This window comes from Cherax quadricarinatus, chromosome 40, assembly GCF_038502225.1.
Source record: "Cherax quadricarinatus isolate ZL_2023a chromosome 40, ASM3850222v1, whole genome shotgun sequence".
NCBI classification, from domain to species: Eukaryota; Metazoa; Arthropoda; class Malacostraca; order Decapoda; family Parastacidae; genus Cherax; species Cherax quadricarinatus.
In genome coordinates, this window is record NC_091331.1 from 17,586,758 (window position 1) to 17,609,643 (window position 22,886).

At 41.0% G+C, this 22,886-nt stretch overlaps 1 protein-coding gene across 4 annotated transcripts in view; it reads left to right on the forward strand.

The window, feature by feature from the left end:
- The window catches only part of LOC128687410 (uncharacterized), a gene marked incomplete at its 3' end in the record, with an annotated part of 165,677 nt that overhangs the window by 30,903 nt on the left and 111,888 nt on the right, over positions 1-22,886 (forward strand). For all 4 annotated transcript variants that reach the window (XM_070092752.1, XM_070092754.1, XM_070092755.1 and 1 more), the window contains 1 exon segment: positions 17,447-17,610. In XM_070092752.1, coding sequence (XP_069948853.1) covers positions 17,447-17,610 — 164 coding nt within the window.

A 22,886-nucleotide genomic window follows, 5' to 3' on the forward strand; every position in this document is an offset into this window, starting at 1 on the left:
ATCCCCAAAAAGAAAATACTTTCATCATCATTCAACACTTTCACCACACTCGCACATTATCACTGTTTTTGCAGAGGTGCTCAGAATACAACAGTCTAGAAGCATAAACATATAAAGATACACAACATATCCCTCCAAACTGCCAATATCCCAAACCCCTCCTTTAAAGTGCAGGCATTGTACTTCCCATTTCCAGGACTCAAGTCCGACTATATGAAAATAACCGGTTTCCCTGAATCCCTTCACTAAATATTACCCTGCTCACACTCCAACAGATCGTCAGGTCCCAAGTACCATTCGTCTCCATTCACTCCTATCTAACACGCTCACGCACGCTTGCTGGAAGTCCAAGCCCCTTACCCACAAAACCTCCTTTACCCCCTCTCTCCAACCCTTTCGAGGACGACCCCTACCCCGCCTTCCTTCCCCTATAGATTTATATGCTTTCCATGTCATTCTACTGTGATCCATTCTCTCTAAATGACCAAACCACCTCAACAACCCCTCTTCTGCCCTCTGACTAATACTTTTATTAACTCCACACCTTCTCCTAATTTCCACACTCCGAATTTTCTGCATAATATTTACACCACACATTGCCCTTAAACAGGACATCTCCGCTGCCTCCAACCGTCTCCTCGCTGCTGCATTTACCACCCAAGCTTCACACCCATATAAGAGTGTTGGTACTACTATACTTTCATACATTCCCTTCTTTGCCTCCATAGATAACGTTTTTTGACTCCACATATACCTCAACGCACCACTCACCTTTTTTCCCTCATCAATTCTATGATTAACCTCATCCTTCATAAATCCATCCGCCGACACGTCAACTCCCAAGTATCTGAAAACATTCACTTCTTCCATACTCCTCCTCCCCAATTTGATATCCAATTTTTCTTTATCTAAATCATTTGACACCCTCATCACCTTACTCTTTTCTATGTTCACTTTCAACTTTCTACCTTTACACACATTCCCAAACTCATCCACTAACCTTTGCAATTTTTCTTTAGAATCTCCCATAAGCACAGTATCATCAGCAAAAAGTAACTGTGTCAATTCCCATTTTGAATTTGATTCCCCATAATTTAATCCCACCCCTCTCCCAAACACCCTAGCATTTACTTCCTTTACAACCCCATCTATAAATATATTAAACAACCATGGTGACATTACACATCCCTGTCTAAGACCTACTTTTACCGGGAAGTAGTCTCCCTCTCTTCTACACACCCTAACCTGAGCCTCACTATCCTCATAAAAACTCTTTACAGCATTTAATAACTTACCACCTATTCCATATACTTGCAACATCTGCCACATTGCTCCTCTATCCACTCTATCATATGCCTTTTCTAAATCCATAAATGCAATAAAAACTTCCCTATCTTTATCTAAATACTGTTCACATATATTCTTTATATCTCAATGAAATGATGTTCTCGAGAAGGGTACAGCCAATGTGTAGTTGCTGTTTGCTGCCTATCTTGTATAGAAGTTGTCTTCTTGCTGTTCATGAAGTGGTGTGGAGAAATTTTCTCCAGGAGGGGGGTATCAGCCCCCTTCAGCCCTTTTCAGCCCTGAGGGGCCCAGCCCTCTTGGAAGGGGCAAGCATCTTGTTCACTTCCACTTCTAGTAATTACAAGCAGATGTTTAACCAGCGTGTACCAGTCATGGGTCATGTTACTCCTCGCAAGAGAACAGTGTTGCAAGTAATTTGAGTTATAACGAGAGTAATTAACCCCTAAACGGTTCCAATGTATATATATGTTCTTACCGCTAGCGCCCCAAATGTATATATACATTTTAATTTTCCTGCCTCCAAATTTGGCACAGTTGGCTTGAGATGCCTGGTCAGCATAGAATGGGTCTTAAGACTCAGTGTGCACCATATTAAAAAAATCTGGTACCACTTAGTACCTTGTGGGAGCGCCAGTTAAATTGAGTGCCAGCTCAAGCAAACACTGCGGCAAACACCAAGGATTCACTGATGTAATGTCATATTAACACTCCCCTTTTAAGAGGAAAGTGATGTTAGCCCCAAGTTTAGGGTCTGTCTGTCTGTCTGTCTGTCTGTCTCTGTCTGTCTCTTTCTCTTTTTATCTGTCTCACAGGTACACACAAATACAATTATACTTCCTTCTTCATCCTCCTCCTCCTTCCTTCTTCTTCTTCTATACTCCCATGTATCCAAAACATTGCTGGGACCTATAAATACTTGCATATATTCCTAGATGGCCGACTTGTTGAAAAGAAAAAAAAAACAAAAAACAAAAAAAATCCTAGGCAATAGTAAATGACCAAGGCAAGTGTAAATGTCCACCTGTCAATGTCTTTGTGAAAATTTGAGTACAATTTCAGTACCTAACATTAGTGTCAGAACAAAAATTGGTTATAAAATGCCAAGAACTACAATAAATTGTCATTATCAGAACATGAAAATTCTATATAATAATAATAGAAATGAGAAAAATTGGTATATCGGCAACACTTCCTCAAGTAGCAGGACTTGATGTTGCCATCAGGTGAGCATTAAGTGCCAATTTTGCAGCCTCATATCTCAGAAAGTACTGATCCTAATTTTATTTTAATTCTATAACACTTAAAAAAAAAATTCTATTTCAGTGAAAAAAAAAAAAAATTTCTAAATATTCCGGGCACTGGGGGTGAAAACGTATATATACATTTGGACCATTTAGGGGTTAATCTGCATGCAGTTCATAATGAGAAAAAAAACTCCGACCGTGTTTTTGGATTAAAACGCCGAATTTGAGGTGTATTTTCGTATAGTATTTAAGGTTATATTCTCATTTTCTTGGTCTCATTTGATAGAATGGAAGACATATTACAGAAATAGAGATGTTTTTGATTAGTTTCACAATGAAAAGGACCTTGAAATTGAGCTCAAATTAGCAGAAATGTTCAATTTTTGCCAATGTTCAGGAGTAAACAAATCACGCCACGAGTCCAATACAAGTCAACTGGTGAGTCTGTTATTCTTTCACATGTGCACTGATTTTATTTATACCATTTTTACAATAATGCAGTAGTCTGCATAACAGTAAATCATCTAATTTTTGTGTGAATAAAAATTCAAAATAGAAAGCAAGAATAATATAAGAGGGGCCTGGAAATCTGACTAATGAACAGAGAAAATGTTAATTTAGTGCCAGGAATGTCTGCACTGTTTATTCTGGACCTTATTTTGAAATTGGCATCTTTTTTAATTTTTGTGAAATTGGCCAAATTGCTAATTTCTGACCCCTTTATTGGGTAGTTAAAATTGGTAAATGGATGGTTTCTTGTACTCAGTCGATAGAACAAATGCAGTTCTAAAGAAATAGTTATGAGTTTGGTCAACTGGCATAATGGAATTGGCTGAAAATAGGGCTCAAAGTGGGCGAAATTGCTGATGCGTATGTATCGCCAAGATCATGAGAGTGTAATTCCGTAAGTTTTCCATCAAATTTCTTACTTTTGGTGTCATTACCATCAGGAAAAGGTTCTCTATAATTTCACAAGAATTTTTTTTTTTTTTTTTTTTTAATATTTTGCGACACAGGGAGACACTTTCAGAATTGGGGTTGCGACAGTCAAAGGGTTAAGTAATGTGCAATTAACCCTTAAACGGTCCAAACGTGCACATATGTTCTCTCGCGCAGCGCCCCAAATGTATATATACGTTTAATTTTTCATTCATTCAAAATTGGCATGATAGACCTGAGTCGCCTAGACATGAGGGAATAGGTGTGTACACTCAGTGTGTGCTGTATGAAAAAAAATTGGGGATGCCTGGGCACCACATGGTAGGTCCAGTTACATTCAGCTCCATTTTGGGTCAGCATCATGGCACATCCTCATGATTCACTCACGCCTTGTCGTATTAACACTCTACTATTCGAGTTAAGTGATATAGATCATGAGTTTAGTGGATTTGACACCAATGGGGCCAGTAATATTCAATGAATTAGTGAAAATGTCGACGATAACCCAGATGACCCTCAGCCCATCGCCTCTGGGGTAGCCACACCTGTCCTTGGGCCAAGCACCTGTGTTGTAGCCAGTGTGGCCACAGCAGACCCTAGGCCAAGCACTTCTGGGATGGCCAGCGTGGCCACACAAGACCCTGGGCCAAGCACCTCTGGAGTGGCGAGTGTTACCCATAGGCAACTTCGCAAGAGGAAACTATCATTTTCCCGGTGTTTTAGTGATAGTGAAAGTGATGTAAGTGACAATGAGATTGATTTTATGCCATCCAAGGATTCGTCTAGCAATAGTGAAGTTCATTATTCACCAGTGAAGCGTACTTTTAGGCGGCGGCATCTATGTTCAGGCAGTGTGCCATATGCAATCACCAAGGGTCGTGGCAGGTCACGATCCAAAACCTCGGCCACTGATAGTGAAAGTGATCATGAAGGCAGGTATGCGGGGATGGAGGAAGTGGTGGTGGCGGCATGGTGCCTGGACCACATGGCGCGGTGGGTGGACAGACAAAGGACTGCCCGGCATCCCCTCAACCATGTGCTGCCTCCTCTCCTGTCCCTCCTCCTGCTCCCCCTCGCCCCACGCCCCAGGTCCACCCTGCACCATGTGATCGTGAGTGGAACTGGACACAAAGTATATTCGTACCACAGCCTTGTGGTTTTGATGCGAGTGGAAGTGGTATCCAGCCAGAATGTTCCCTAACGAATGAGTCTACAGAGTTAGACTATTTCCAGTTGTACTTTGATGAGCCTATAATGAACTTGATAGTGACCCAGACAAACAGTTATTACCGATATGTCATGATGATTCTCATGGAGAATCATCACGGCTGCACAGGTGGAAAGAGACAACAGTGGCTGAAATGTATTTATTCCTTGCCACTGTCATGCTTATGTCACATCTATAAGAACAATATACATAATTACTGGTCCACAAACCACTTCATCAGTACTCCAGCTTTCCGTGACCTCCTTCCCTGTAACAGATTCACTCTGTTGCTATGAATGTTGCACTTCTCAGACAAACACGCCAAACAGAAATGACCTTCTATACAAAATTCGGGAAGTGTTTATGTATTTGATGCAGAAATTCAGTGCATACTTTTATCCCTTCAAGAACGTTGTTGTTGATGAGCCCTTGATTCTGTTCAAGGGACGCCTGTCATTCAAGCAATGTATACCGAGCAAACATAATTGCTTTGGTATAAAACTTTTTGTTATGTGTGACTGTGAGAGTGGTCTTGTGTTGGATGTTATTGTATACACCGGGAGAAACACACTCGATGATGACAGACGGATGTTGGGCATTTCCAGTGATGTTGTTTGCAGGATGATGAAACCATACCTTGGCAAGGGCCATACATTGTACACAGACAACTGGGATACAAGCCCTATGCTCGCTGATTTCCTACATGTGAACAATACTGATATATGTGGAACAGTGAGAAGGAATGGAAAACATATGCCAAGGTTCAGTGGAGGCAGTGTTGAAGGTGCAGTGCAAGTGTTTCATGCTAGCGACATCATGGCACTGACATGGCATGACAAACGGGACGTGACAATGCTGTCAACCATCCACAGAAACGAGATGGTACAAACAGACAGACTGAGCAGGTTCGACAATGAACCTATTGTAAAGCCAGCTGCTGTCGTGGACTATACGTACAGTATGAAACTACAGTGGACCCCCGGTTAACGATTTTAATCCGTGCAAGAGGGGTAATTGTTATGCGAAATAATCGTTATGTGAATGAATTTTCCCCATAAGAAATAATGGAAATAAAATTAATCCGTGCAAGACACCCAAAAGTATGAAAAAAATTTTTTTTTACCACATGAAATGTTAATTTTAATACACACAAACTGAAAAACGCATGCACACTTACATGACACTTACTTTTATTGAAGATCTGGTGATGATTGATGGGATGGGAGGAGGGGAGAGCATTATCTTCTTGCTGTTTAGAAGGGGAATCCCCTTCCATTAGGACTTGAGGTAGCAAGTCCTTTTCTGGGGTTACTTCCCTTCTTCTTTTAATGCCACTAGGGCCAGCTTCAGAGTCACTGGACTTCTTTCGCACAAGATATCTGTCCATAGTGGCCTGTACCTCTCGTTCCTTTATGACTTGCCTAAAGTGTTTCACAACATTGTCAGTGTAATAATCACCAGCACGGCTTGCAATAGCTGTGTGAGGGTGATTTTCATCCATGAAGGTTTGCACTTCAAGCCACTTTGCACAGATTTCCTTAATCTTTGTAGTAGGCAACTTCTTCAATTTCTCTCTCCCCTCCTCTGAACCAGTTTCCCCAGGTCTGGCCTCTTGCTCTTGAAGTTGATCTATCAGCTCATCAGTGGTTAGTTCTTCATTGTCCTCCACCAACTCTTCCACATCCTCCCCACTAACCTCCAACCCCAAGGACTTTCCCAATGCCACAATGGATTCCTCAACTGGCATAATCATCTCAGGGTTAGCCTCAAACCCTTCAAAATCCCTTTTGTCTACACATTCTGGCCACAGTTTCTTCCAAGCAGAGTTCAAGGTCCTCTTAGTCACTTCCTCCCAAGCCTTACCTATAAGGTTTACACAATTGAGGATATTAAAGTGATCTCTCCAAAACTCTCTTAGAGTCAGTTGAGTTTCTGAGGTCATTACAAAGCACCTTTCAAACAGAGCTTTTGTGTACAGTTTCTTGAAGTTGGAAATAACCTGCTGGTCCATGGGCTGCAGGAGAGGAGTGGTATTAGGAGGCAAAAACTTCACCTTAATGAAGCTCATGTCCCCATAAAGTCGCTCTGCCACGTCTGTAGGATGACCAGGGGCATTGTCTAACACCAGGAGGCACTTAAGTTCTAATTTCTTTTCAGTTAGGTAATCTTTCACATTGGGGGCAAATGCATGGTGTAACCAGTTATAGAAAAATTCCCTAGTGACCCATGCCTTACTGTTTGCCCTCCACAGCACACACAAATTATCCTTGAGGACATTCTTTTGCCTGAACGCTCTGGGAGTTTCAGAGTGATACACTAATAAAGGCTTCACTTTGCAATCACCAGTAGCATTGGCACACATGAGAAGAGTAAGCCTGTCTTTCATAGGCTTATGTCCTGGGAGTGCCTTTTCCTCCTGAGTAATGTAGGTCCTGCTTGGCATTTTCTTCCAGAACAGGCCTGTTTCATCACAATTAAACACTTGTTCAGGTTTCAGTCCTTCAGTTTCTATGTACTCCTTGAATTCCTGCACATATTTTTCAGCCGCTTTGTGGTCCAAACTGGCAGCCTCACCATGCCTTATCACACTATGGATGCCACTACGCTTCTTAAATCTCTCAAACCAACCTTTGCTGGCCTTAAATTCACTCACATCATCACTAGTTGCAGGCATTTTTTTAATTAAATCCTCATGCAACTTCCTAGCCTTTTCACATATGATCGCTTGAGAGACGCTATCTCCTGCTATCTGTTTTTCATTTATCCACACCAATAAGAGTCTCTCAACATCTTCCATCACTTGCGATCTTTGTTTCGAAAACACAGTTAAACCTTTGGCAAGAACAGCTTCCTTGATTGTCTTTCTGGTGCCCACAATAGTAGCGATGGTTGATTGGGGTTTCTTGTACAGCTTGACTAGGTCAGCTATACGCACTCCACTTTCATACTTATCAATGATCTCTTTCTTCATTTCTATAGTAATTCTCACCCTTATTGGTGTAGGGTTGGCACTAGAAGCTTTCTTGGGGCCCATGGTCACTTATTTTCCAGAAACAGCACCGAAAACACTGTAATAATACGAAATATTCCGAGTGTATGCTTGGATGTTACCGCGGAGGCTGGCTGGTAAACAATGGCACGGGCGGCACATGTGAGGCTGGCTGAGGGCGCACATTGGACGCGTCTCGGACGAAAATCGGTGAGCGGGTTTTTAATCGGTATGCGCGGCAAAAATTTTGCGATTAAAGTAAGCGGTATGCGAAATAATCGCTATGTGATGCCATCGTTATGCGGGGGTCCACTGTAGTTGACAAGTGTGACATGATGATAAGGTTTGTTGATTGTGTACGTAGGAGTCGCAAGTGGTATATAAAACTGTTTTTTCACCTTGTAGACATTGCAGTGCTCAATGCATTCAACATGTATGAAATAAAGACCGGAAAACGACAACGTTTTACAGAATTCTCTCTGAATGTTGTCAAACAGATAGCAAGAAAGTATGGTACCACACTTGTACCTGCCTCTCAACAGTGACTTGTCCCACAACCACAGCCAGTGGGGGAAGTGCCGGACCGAATCACTTCTGTCACTATCTGGTACCAATACCACCAATCCCAAAGAAGAATTCCCAGAAAAAGTGTGTTGTGTGTGCTGCCACCAAAAAATGACCCCAAGAGTGAAAGAACACACAATTCATTTGTCACTTGTGTGGGGTAGCACTCTGTATGAATCCATGCTTCATGGATTATCATACAATCATGAAATTCTAGAAACATAAGTGGGACATGTAAATACACCTACCATCCAACTTACGACCACTCGACTTATGACTGTGTTTTTTATGCCAAATTTCTGGGAAATAAACAGCTATTTGTGTTGTACACAGTGTTTATCCTAAACCTTACAGTATAAAATACAGTACTAACAGCATAAAAAGTAAAGTAAAACATGAAATACCAAAATAAAACAATAAAATAAAGTCATTACAAAAATGTTTTGTTGATATTCAGTAGTAAAGTTCGACTTACGACCATTTCGACTTACGACCGGTTTCTCGGAACCGAACTCGGTCGTAAGTCGGATTGTAGGTGTACTTGTATATAGTTGTAGATAATAGAATGTGATTCAGTCAGGTGTGAAAAATCACCTGTCAGTGTGTACATGTATGTTTATGACAATATGATAATAATTTCGTATATAATGGTGTATAAACAACAATTGGCATTGAAATCAAAAGGTTTACTATAAAACATAATTATCATGTAATGAAAACCAAGAAAATGAAAAAAAAATGGAAGAAAATGGTAAATGTGTAGAATTTCTGCAAGCGGCAGTACTCCATGTTGCCGTCAGGTGATTGCCGACGTGAACATGGCTGCCACTGCACTGAACGAAGGTCTTGCTGTCTACTACTACTACATCAGCCCTACCTACAATGAAGCAGAGAGATATCAATACATCCAACATTGCTGGAACTGTTATTCATACCATCACACCACCAAAGCATGTCCAGTAAAAGACAAGAAGTTCTGCACTACATGTGGTAGTGAGGGACACACCTTTAGTTCCTGCACCGCTGCTGCTCCAACACAACCAGCGTGCTTAAACTGCAAGAGTAATGATCACCATACACTGGCAGCAAAATGTCCTACAAGAAAGGATATTATGAAGAAAACACAAGATGCAGCAAAGAAAAAACCTACTAGCAACACTCCAACGTATGCAGCAATTGCAAAAATACAAGCAGACACTACAAAATTACTTCAAGCATCTACTCAGCCTGCCTCCACCACCACCACTACCATCACTCCTCCAACATGTGACGTAACGAAGATTCACTACTGTCTACTATACGCTCATATGCAAAACATGGCTGTACCTGGATTATTTAACTCTACCATCAACGAGTTATTTGCATTAAATAACATGCCTTCATTTGCATTTCCAGCATCTCCACCTTCTGAAGAAATTCTCAAATTCACCAAAAACTTAATCGCCAACTCTTCTGCAGAAGTTCCATCAACACCACCAACTAGTGACATCAATCCAACAACGACCAATGAGAAGCCTCCACTGCCACCACCTCTCACTGAATCCAACCAATCAGAAGCTTTACCACCAGAAACATCTTCTAATTCGTCTACTGAAGTTGAAAACGAAGCAACACCACCTTCCTCTACTCCACCACCGCCTTCTCTACTTAGCTCACGTCGATTACCTGGAACACCATGGGTTAAACACAAAGGACTCATATTCTACACCACGAGGCTATACCCTGCAAGTATGACTCGCCTAGAACTCGTCCAACATCTCCAAGACAACACTGTATCGTACCAAAGTGAAGAAAGACCATTCCCTACCTACAACCAGATACTCCACCAACTCCAAACCAACGAATACTACTTCAGCTCTCCCATAAGTGTGATACAACTCTCTCGAAAACAATTTACCGCACTGATGAACGGTTTAAGACCATAACCAACTCATCCTGCTTGCTGCCTTCTGACACTCCCAGCTCCTACCGCTGCCTTTGCCATCCTCTCCTAGTGAGCCAAGCAATGACATCAGTCAAGCCTCTCTATCTACGTCTCCAGTACTTTTGTACCACATGTCCCAAAGTGGTTGGGCCACTTGCCTTGATTCCTCCTCTTCCCCTCCTCCCTATCCTTTTCCAGTTATTTCCATCCTTCCTTATCCTTCTTCCTTCCCATCTTACGACAGCTCTCGTCGTCCTCGATTCGATTCGATCGCCAAGTGCCAACTTCACGGCCTCATATCTTGGTAAGTACTGACTCTAATTTTTTTTTATTCTAAAACGCTTAAAAAAAGTGCTCTTTTTTCCAGAAAAAAAAAAAAAAAATTCAAAATATTCGGGGCGCTGCGCGAGAGAATGTATATAGTATATGTCTGGACCGTGTAAAGGTTAACAATGGCTTCGAAAGCAAGTGGTAGTGCCAAGAGAAAATATGTGGTTCTCAGAAATTTATGTCTTCTCAGCCATCTACATTACTTTTACTAGTAGAGCTTTACAGCTCCTCTGACTCAATAAAAGTTATTGTGAAACACCACTATCAATTATGGCAGTTTACATCTCGTCTCTTCTCAATAATAAAGTAAATAATATTACTGTAAATTATATACAGTAGGAAAGAGGGAAATTTTTTCCCAGTAAAAGTAGGCCTTAGACAAGGATGTGTGATGTCACCGTGGTTGTTTAATATATTTATAGATGGGGTTGTAAGAGAAGTAAATGCGAGGGTCTTGGCAAGAGGCGTGGAGTTAAAAGATAAAGAATCACACACAAAGTGGGAGTTGTCACAGCTGCTCTTTGCTGATGACACTGTGCTCTTGGGAGATTCTGAAGAGAAGTTGCAGAGATTGGTGGATGAATTTGGTAGGGTGTGCAAAAGAAGAAAATTAAAGGTGAATACAGGAAAGAGTAAGGTTATGAGGATAACAAAAAGATTAGGTGATGAAAGATTGAATATCAGATTGGAGGGAGAGAGTATGGAGGAGGTGAACGTATTCAGATATTTGGGAGTGGACGTGTCAGCGGATGGGTCTATGAAAGATGAGGTGAATCATAGAATTGATGAGGGAAAAGGAGTGAGTGGTGCACTTAGGAGTCTGTGGAGACAAAGAACTTTGTCCTTGGAGGCAAAGAGGGGAATGTATGAGAGTATAGTTTTACCAACGCTCTTATATGGGTGTGAAGCGTGGGTGATGAATGTTGCAGCGAGGAGAAGGCTGGAGGCAGTGGAGATGTCATGTCTGAGGGCAATGTGTGGTGTGAATATAATGCAGAGAATTCGTAGTTTGGAAGTTAGGAGGAGGTGCGGGATTACCAAAACTGTTGTCCAGAGGGCTGAGGAAGGGTTGTTGAGGTGGTTCGGACATGTAGAGAGAATGGAGCGAAACAGAATGACTTCAAGAGTGTATCAGTCTGTAGTGGAAGGAAGGCGGGGTAGGGGTCGGCCTAGGAAGGGTTGGAGGGAGGGGGTAAAGGAGGTTTTGTGTGCGAGGGGCTTGGACTTCCAGCAGGCATGCGTGAGCGTGTTTGATAGGAGTGAATGGAGACAAATGGTTTTTAATACTTGACGTGCTGTTGGAGTGTGAGCAAAGTAACATTTATGAAGGGATTCAGGGAAACCGGCAGGCCGGACTTGAGTCCTGGAGATGGGAAGTACAGTGCCTGCACTCTGAAGGAGGGGTGTTAATGTTGCAGTTTAAAAACTGTAGTGTAAAGCACCCTTCTGGCAAGACAGTGATGGAGTGAATGATGGTGAAAGTTTTTCTTTTTCGGGCCACCCTGCCTTGGTGGGAATCGGCCGGTGTGATAATAAAAAAAAAAAATATATACAGTACTATAAAATGACTATACAAAACAATACTGTAACACTATGGGCTATATTACCTGTATTTTTAATGTCTGGTTATCTTCTCCATCAGCAGACCAAGTCCACTGTTTCAGAAGACAACCAGATGATCATGAAATATTTCATAATTCAGGAATTGTGGACAATTTGCATTATTTTACAACCCTTTCTCCCTATTACTCTGCTAGTGAGAGGTTTTAATTAAGGTATCTCTTTATAGTAATTATCTGTTTTCAGTATTCTATAATCATGAAACAAAAAATATACAGGGATGTAACGGATAACACCCCCTCCCCAGTGCCCAGTTTAGGAGTTAAATTTTATCCATACATCATAATCTTTCAAGAGAATTGTTTAAGTCAGTAAAGTGAATATTTATGAGGATTTTTTGTTTAGTTTTGCTAAATCTAACATGATACAGTGGCATGATACAGTATATGTAATAAAGATTTATTACATATTGCACATATGTACTGAAGATGTGGCTGTTGAACATTTCCCTTTCAAGAGAATGAGGGATTTAGGATGTTTGAAAATGGACTGACAGTATTTGAGAACCAAGAGTCAAACTTCTCAAGATTTGTCACTCCTTCAGAGTCCAAGGCCAAAATCTGAAGTGGTGCTCCAGTGTCCAAGAAATTTAAAAAAAAAAAAAATATTTTTTTCTTACATAATTAAAGAGCATATTTTTGTGAAGGTAATAAGACAAAAAACAAAATTCTGATCAGTACTTACCGAGATATAGTGCCAAGAAGTTTGTCCAAAATGATGTGGTGGCGGCAACATCGACGAATTCCACATACGCGCATTACATTATTTAGCGTTTTTTTAAGTTTTTTCTTTTCCAATTTTTTTCTATTCCTACTAACATTTGGGGCCTGAGAGACCAATACTGTATATAATGTATATATATAAACTCACTGTATTGAACACAATAACCGCACTAAAGTTATTATCATATTATTGTTTACCACTGTTGTTTATTACAATAAACATGCACAAATCTTGTATAATACTAATGTTCTATCATATATTTACATATTTACAATCACTGGACATGGTTTTAGAACTGCTGGAGCTTGTGGAACTCCTTGAAACAAGGCACCATGCACAGAGGCACCTTACATTCCTCACACATAAACCGAGTGTCTTTGCGTCTTTGTTGCCGTCGTTTTGTTTGTGCACAGACGATGCATCTCTTCTGAGCAAATTTCTTCTGAGCTGAAGGAAGCTGTATTATGAAATGATCACCGTCCCTCCTCAAACGCTTGGGTATATCCTGAGTAATTCGAGGACCTTGTTGTATAGCAGGTGTTCTTACCTGGTACTTCATTGAGTTGTCTGACAACAGACAAACAAAATTCACCATACGGTGGTCTGTTGCCAGTCTTTATTTGGTACATATTATATGCATTGAGCATAGAAATGTCCATGAGATGGAAGAAAAGTTTCATGTACCACTTGTAACTCTTACGAACACAGTCAACAAAACCAATCTGCATGTCACATTTGTCAACCAAGCGCATGTTTTGTGTATAATCAATCACTGTCACTGGTTTTTGAATACGTTCATTAGTCACTCGATCAACTTTGCCACTGTCTTGCATTTCATTACGGTGAATGTTTGTCAACAATGTGACATCTCGTTTGTCATGCCACCGTAATGCCATGATGTCATTGGCAGTAAACGCCTGCACGTCATCACCACAAGCACCTGCGTTGAGCCTGGGCATATGTTTACGATTAGAACGCACTGTGCCACACACATCTGTCTTGTTCACTCACATGAAATCACCGAGTAATGGGCTTGTGTACCAGTTTTCGGTATATAATGTATGGCCCTTACCAAGATAAGGTGCCATCATGTTTCTCACTACGTCACCTTAGATACCCAATAACATCTTGGTATCTTTCAATGTTTTACTTCCCGTGTATACAACAATATCCAACACCAGGCCACTGTCACAGTCACAGAGTACAAACAGTTTTATACCAAAGCGTTTCCTCTTGCTCGGTATATACTGCTTGAATGACAGTCTTACCTTTGAACAAAATCAAAGACTCGTCAATTACAAGATTCTTGAATGGATAAAAGTATATGCTGAACTTTTGTTTGAGATACATGAAAACATTTCTAATCTTGTATAACCTGTCACTTCTGTCAGGCCTGGTTTTGTCAGAGAAATGCAACATACGTAAGAGTAAGATAAACCTGTTCACTGGTATGATTTCACTGAAGACCGGGGTAGAAATTAGCCGATCTGTGGACCAGTATGCTTTTATATTATGCTTATAGACATGAGGCATAAGCATTATTGTTGCAAAAAGCAAATACATTTCTGCAACAGTCATCTCTTTTCACCTGTGTAGTCTTGACTGTGGTGATATGATTGTATTTGCCATGGTGTACTCAAAATACTTATTACTTTCCCTGACAATAGTTTCCATCAATGGCTGGTCAAAGAATAATTCAAAGAATTCCAGTTCATTGGCCGTGGTTCCAAGGGGACAAGTAGGTAGAATTCCACTTTGAGAGTCATCAAAGTGGTGAGGCTTGGGAACAAAATTGGGATTTTGCTGCCAATCCCACATACGGTTTGCTGGTGGATACTGGACATCATAGGCTGGTTGTGCGGGTGGTTGTGGTTGTGGGGGGGGGGTGGCTGACGCTCCGCTTCGTCCTTGAACTTACGAGTCAGCAGCGTGGGTCACAGCGTGGGCTGGTGAGTCACGCATGGCGGTGCCACTACCACCACCACTACCACCACCACTACCACCATCCACTGATGCCTGTTGTCTATCCATGCCAAGTGTAGCCACATCATCCTCATTATCACTACCTAAAACTGGTGTAGGGCCACGGGATGTACTCCGGGATGTATTCCAGGATGTACTCCGGGATGTACTCCGTCCCCTGGGCACAGCATAGGGTACACTACCCGAGCGCATGTGGTGGCGAACATACCGATGCTTCACTGGTGAATGATTCCTCACTATCACTACTCGAATGATCGTCGAGCGCAATAAAATCACAATCCACGTCACTATCATCATCATTACTGAAGTCAGAGGCCTGGCCATGCGAAAATATTAGCTTTCTCTTGCGTTGAGGAACAACCGACCGTGAGTCACGAGTGCCCACACCAGAGGTAGAAGGTTGAGGATCGTCAGGGTGCTCTGCACTGTTGTCGATATCCTGGTCATTCTTTTCGGTCAGAGCCGTAGAATTCGTCTTCATTTCCACTTCCATCAGTGTCAGAACTATCTGATAGGAAGAGGAGAGTCCCAATTTTCCGGGGAGTGAGAGCTGACTTGCGACGAGGCATGGTGAACAAGGGTAACTGAGCCGGCGTTCCCACAATGCTATGCGGGCGCCTAGATTTTTTGTTTATGGCGCACACCCACCACGCAGACCCGTTCTCTCACATGTAGGCCTATGAGCGCTTTTGCGCTAAATTTGACGGCGCTAGAATTTTGGCGTAGATCTATGGTTTGGACACTCAACGTGAAGGCGTAGATCTACGGTACGGACCCTGAAAGGGTTAATGCCCTTGCTTGTTACTAAGAAATTTATTCTGTGATAAAGCAGACAAGTGTCAGGCCTGCTAAAGAAAAGTATCTGAAGAAAACTGAACAAAGCAAGAATTTATCAACATCCAAAGCTGCTGAACCTGCTCAGAAATCCTCAGTGCCAGATTTTCCTCAATATATCCCATCCTCATCTTTTAGTTAATGTATGGTGCTTCACAGAAGTAAGAAACATTGCTTCCACTGAGCAACCACTGGTGCTCAGGTGCTGGGTATCAGCAGTAGCGGCTCGTCCATAGGAACTGCGGAGCTGCAGTCCCCCAGATGCTCACTGCCTGACGTATGACTTCATCAACCTTACACTAAAATAATTTGCAACTGACAAATATATTACAGGAAAAAATCTGTTGTATGTTGTTTTCAGTGAATAGCTAATTTTTAATTTTTTGTTGCAACGAGATAAAATATGATTAAAAATAGAAGTTTGATGCGGCACAATAGTATAGGTATTACTGGCCCTATGAGCTGCTACTGAGTATCAGTGATTCAGCAACTGCTAGTATATTTGTTGTTTTGTACATGTGAGGAAGCAACTGCTGGTATATCAGAGCTAGGTTTCCACACATTATAGAATGAAATACATGTATCACTTGGTGTCCTAGCACTGTTTTATGAACAAGTACATAGATTACTTACTGCCTGCAAAGAGCCAATAAATCATTTAAATTACTGGGAATGCCTCAAGATACTGTACTTTGAATGTTCTCTGATATGAAGAAGAGCGATATCTTAAACTGTTATATTCATGGAAGATACTTGAGGGCATTCTACATCTACATACTACTACCACAACAATGTACTGGAGTGAGAGATATGGGAGGAAGTGTAAAATTAATCCAGTGGGAAGTCATGGGCACAATAAAAGAATACTGTACTGTGTTAACATCCATGGTCCACAACTATTCAACCTGCTACCAGCAGATACAGGAGGGACCTGCTTTACAGTACTTTGCTTTACAGCATTTCACTAATACAGCAATTTTCAATTATACCCCATTCTTCATTTATTCAGATTTCTTACAATATATTCACCATTCACTATAAGCTCAGGATGAAAATGTTTTAAGATAAGTAATGCGTGTACTGTATATGCATTTTTTAGGCCTAGCTCTATTGCTCACTTAATATATGATAGTGTAAACATGTTATCAGGCTTTTATCTTCTTTCAATAAACCGGCTGTATCCCACCGAGGCAGGATGGCCCAAAAAGAAAAAACGAAAGTATCAGGCATTTATATGCATTTGAAAGTGAAAAAAGGCCATGTTTCACTTTATAGTGATTTTTGCTTTACAGTGGTAGCCCAAAACCTAACCAGCTGTATAAGTGGGACCCTCTTGTATTTGAAACATTGCTGGAAGAAGTATAGAACTTTTGAAGAGCAAACTGGATCACTACCTCCACCAAGTTTCAGATCAACCAGACTGTTACAGATATGTGGGCCACTAAGCCATCAACAGTAACAATCTGATTGAACAGGCAGTCAACAGAAAAGCCTAACCAGTTGTGAGAATAGAAACTCTTACAACTGGTCACAAGTATAACACAAGAACATAAGTTGTAAAGCTAGTAGTTTCACCAGAGTGCACTAATTATAAAGTTTTGATTCCCTAAATGGAGGTTTCTTGATGCCAGTGAGAGGCTCTGGATCTAAGGATTTGAACCTGATCTCCCCGGGCATTGTGACCCCCTACAGGTTTAGTGCTATCCATTCCCCATTTCATGTACTGTAATATTAAGCACATCTGACTTGCAGGTGCTTACCATGGACAAATTTTCTTCCAGAATCGTGAAGTAGAGGAACTTATAAATCGGTGCCGTCAGTTAGAGCAACAAATGTTGCACCATACCGCATCCAAGACCCATGGAACCCCTATGAAACGGTACCGTTCTGAAATAATTTCTCCTAAAGCTTCTCCGGGCACAGCACATTCAAGCTTTGCTTCAAGGTGAGGAATGAAAAATATAATGTGCATAGTACTGTACTGTCACCTTACAATATTTTTTTTTTTTTTTTTAGTTTCAGTATGGTATTAACCATTACCTTGTAATATAAGTCTTCATTTGATTTCTTTAAGGTACTGTTTAGCTTCATATCTCTTCCCATTCTATAGTATTTGTATATTGACATAAAAGGCAGCTGGCAAATGAGAAAAAAATTACTCTGCCTGAAATGTTTTTTTTAAGCTGATACAGATGCTCAAATTTTTCTCCATGAGCCAAAATACAATGCTTTAGAAAATTTGTTCACTTCTAATGGCCGGTATTCATGCTGATGAGATTTGCAGTATGTATAATACATGAGTGATGCAGAGTAGCATCATGCATTGTGTGGAAATGCTGTAATACTCTCGCGTACTTAGAGAACAGATTCTCTGCTGATTCAACTCTTCCATGTCAAGTAACAAATCAAATAAATCTTGAAGAGCTAATCTCACTCCTTGCAACCATATCCACTGTTCATCTGTTACTGATTTCTGTTGATAACGTTGTTGGCCATCAAGAACCATGGATGTTGCTATAAATTTCTGTAGCATTTTGGGTACAATTTGGATGGATGGTTTTGAAGTCTCTGGCTGATGACAGTGGAACTTTTCTGCTGCCTATATGGTTGTGACTTGATTTTACTAGTTGTTCCAAATATGAGTATGGTTGGTATGCATTTTGTTAAGAAAGATATATTTTTTTTTATTATTTTTTATTATCACACTGGCCGATTCCCACCAAGGCAGGGTGGCCCGAAAAAGAAAAACTTTCACCATCATTCAATCCATCACTGTCTTGCCAGAAGGGTGCTTTACACTACAGTTTTTAAACTGCAACATTAACACCCCTCCTTCAGAGTGCAGGCACTGTACTTCCCATCTCCAGGACTCAAGTCCGGCCTGCCGGTTTCCCTGAACCCCTTCATAAATGTTACTTTGCTCACACTCCAACAGCACGTCAAGTATTAAAAACCATTTGTCTCCATTCACTCCTATCAAACACGCTCACGCATGCCTGCTGGAAGTCCAAGCCCCTTGCACACAAAACCTCCTTTACCCCCTCTCTCCAACCTTTCCTAGGCCGACCCCTACCCCGCCTTCCTTCCACTACAGACTGATACACTCTTGAAGTCATTCTGTTTCGCTCCATTCTCTCTACATGTCCGAACCACCTCAACAACCCTTCCTCAGCCCTCTGGACAACAGTTTTGGTAATCCCGCACCTCCTCCTAACTTCCAAACTACGAATTCTCTGCATTATATTCACACCACACATTGCCCTCAGACATGACATCTCCACTGCCTCCAGCCTTCTCCTCGCTGCAACATTCATCACCCATGCTTCACACCCATATAAGAGCGTTGGTAAAACTATACTCTCATACATTCCCCTCTTTGCCTCCAAGGACAAAGTTCTTTGTCTCCACAGACTCCTAAGTGCACCACTCACTCTTTTCCCCTCATCAATTCTATGATTCACCTCATCTTTCATAGACCCATCCACTGACACGTCCACTCCCAAATATCTGAATACATTCACCTCCTCCATACTCTCTCCCTCCAATCTGATATTCAATCTTTCATCACCTAATCTTTTTGTTATCCTCATAACCTTACTCTTTCCTGTATTCACTTTTAATTTTCTTCTTTTGCACACCCTACCAAATTCATCCACCAATCTCTGCAACTTCTCTTCAGAATCTCCCAAGAGCACAGTGTCATCAGCAAAGAGCAGCTGTGACAACTCCCACTTTGTGTGTGATTCTTTATCTTTTAACTCCACACCTCTTGCCAAGACCCTCGCATTTACTTCTCTTACAACCCCATCTATAAATATATTAAACAACCACGGTGACATCACACATCCTTGTCTAAGGCCTACTTTTACTGGGAAAAAATTTCCCTCTTTCCTACATACTCTAACTTGAGCCTCACTATCCTCGTAAAAACTCTTCACTGCTTTCAGTAACCTACCTCCTACACCATACACTTGCAACATCTGCCATATTGCCCCCCTATCCACCCTGTCATATGCCTTTTCCAAATCCATAAATGCCACAAAGACCTCTTTAGCCTTATCTAAATACTGTTCACTTATATGTTTCACTGTAAACGCCTGGTCCACACACCCCCTACCTTTCCTAAAGCCTCCTTGTTCATCTGCTATCCTATTCTCCGTCTTACTTTTAATTCTTTCAATAATAACTCTACCATACACTTTACCAGGTATACTCAGCAGACTTATCCCCCTATAATTTTTGCACTCTTTTATCCTCTTTGCCTTTATAAAGGAACTATGCATGCTCTCTGCCAATCCCTAGGTACCTTACCCTCTTCCATACATTTATTAAATAATTGCACCAACCACTCCAAAACTATATCCCCACCTGCTTTTAACATTTCTATCTTTATCCCATCAATCCCGGCTGCCTTACCCCCTTTCATTTTACCTACTGCCTCACGAAACTTCCCCCACACCACTCACTACTGGCTCTTCCTCACTCCTACAAGATGTTATTCCTCCTTGTCCTATACACGAAATCACAGCTCCCTTTCTTCATCAACATTTAACAATTCCTCAAAATATTCCCTCCATCTTCCCAATACCTCTAACTCTCCATTTAATAACTCTCCTCTCCTATTTTTAACTGACAAATCCATTTGTTCTCTAGGCTTTCTTAACTTGTTAATCTCACTCCAAAACTTTTTCTTATTTTCAACAAAATTTGTTGATAACATCTCACCCACTCTCTCATTTGCTCTCTTTTTACATTGCTTCACCACTCTCTTAACCTCTCTCTTTTTCTCCATATACTCTTTCCTCCTTGCATCACTTCTACTTTGTAAAAACTTCTCATATGCTAACTTTTTCTCCCTTACTACTCTCTTTACATCATCATTCCACCAATCGCTCCTCTTCCCTCCCGCACCCACTTTCCTGTAACCACAAACTTCTGCTGAACACTCTAACACTACATTTTTAAACCTACCCCATACCTCTTCGACCCCATTGCCTATGCTCTCATTAGCCCATCTATCCTCCAATAGCTGTTTATATCTTACCCTAACTGCCTCCTCTTTTAGTTTATAAACCTTCACCTCTCTCTTCCCTGATACTTCTATTCTCCTTGTATCCCATCTACCTTTTACTCTCAGTGTAGCTACAACTAGAAAGTGATCTGATATATCTGTGGCCCCTCTATAAACATGTACATCCTGAAGTCTACTCAACAGTCTTTTATCTACCAATACATAATCCAACAAACTACTGTCATTTCGCCCTACATCATATCTTGTATACTTATTTATCCTCTTTTTCTTAAAATATGTATTACCTATAACTAAACCCCTTTCTATACAAAGTTCAATCAAAGGGCTCCCATTATTATTTACACCTGGCACCCCAAACTTACCTACCACACCCTCTCTAAAAGTTTCTCCTACTTTAGCATTCAGATCCCCTACCACAATTACTCTCACTTGGTTCAAAGGCTCCTACACATTCACTTAACATCTCCCAAAATCTCTCTCTCTCCTCTGCATTCCTCTCTTCTCCAGGTGCATACACGCTTATTATGACCCACTTCTCGCATCGAACCTTTACTTTAATCCACATAATTCTTGAATTTACACATTCATATTCTCTTTTCTCCTTCCATAACTGATCATTCAACATTACTGCTACCCCTTCCTTTGCTCTAACTCTCTCAGATACTCCAGATTTAATCCCATTTATTTCCCCCCACTGAAACTCCCCTACCCCCTTCAGCTTTGTTTCGCTTAGGGCCAGGACATCCAACTTCTTTTCATTCATAACATCAGCAATCATCTGTTTCTTGTCATCCGCACTACATCCACGCACATTTAAGCATCCCAGTTTTATAAAGTTTTTCTTCTTCTCTTTTTTAGTAAATGTCTACAGGAGAAGGGGTTACTAGCCCATTGCTCCCGGCATTTTAGTCGCCTCATACGACACGCATGGCTTACGGAGGAAAGATTCTTTTCCACTTCCCCATGGACAATAGAAGAAATAAAGAAGAACAAGAGCTATTTAGAAAAAGGAGAAAAACCTAGATGTATGTATATATATATATGCATGTGCGTGTCTGTGAAGTGTGACCAAAGTGTAAGTAGGAGTAGCAAGATATCCCTGTTATCTAGCATGTTTATGAGACAGAAAAAGAAAACAGCAATCCTACCATCATGCAAAACAGTTACAGGTTTCTGTTTCACAGTCATCTGGCAGGACGGTAGTACTTCCCTGGGTGGTTGCTGTCTACCAACCTACTACCTATAGAAAGATATATATACAGTAATATACTGTACCTATAGAGCATAGTTATTTTTCTCATTGGTCAACAGACTTTTGTGTCACAGTTTTTTCTTTCTCTTTGTCCAATCATAATTTAACTGTATACAATGCTATATATTTACAACAATACTTGAACACTTTTTCCTAATTCAATTTTGATAATTCATACCATACCTCATCTTTCATAGACCCATCCGCTGACACGTCCACTCCCAAATATCTGAATACATTCACCTCCTCCATACTCTCTCCCTCCAATCTGATATCCAATCTTTCATCACCTAATCTTTTTGTTATCCTCATAACCTTACTCTTTCCTGTATTCATTTTTAATTTTCTACTTTTGCATACCCTACCAAATTCATCCACCAACCTCTGCAACTTCTCTTCAGAATCTCCCAAGAGCACAGTGTCATCAGCAAAGAGCAGCTGTGACAACTACCACTTTGTGTGATTCTTTATCTTTTAACTCCATGCCTCTTGCCAAGACCCTCGCATTTACTTCTCTTACAACCCCATCTATAAATGTATTAACCATGGTGACATCACACATCCTTGTCTAAGGCCTACTTTTACTGGAAAATAATCTCCCTCTTTCCTACATACTCTAACTTGAGCCTCACTATCCTCGTAAAAACTCTTCACTGCTTTCAGTAACCTACCTCCTACACCATACACCTGCAACATCTGCCACATTGGCCCCCTATCCACCCTGTCATATGCCTTTTCCAAATCCATAAATGCCACAAAAACCTCTTTAGCCTTATCTAAATACTGTTCACTTATATGTTTCACTGTAAACACCTGGTCCACACACCCCCTACCTTTCCTAAAGCCTCCTTGTTCATCTGCTATCCTATTCTCCGTCTTACTCTTAATTCTTTCAATATTAACTCTACCATACACTTTACCAGGTATACTCAACAGA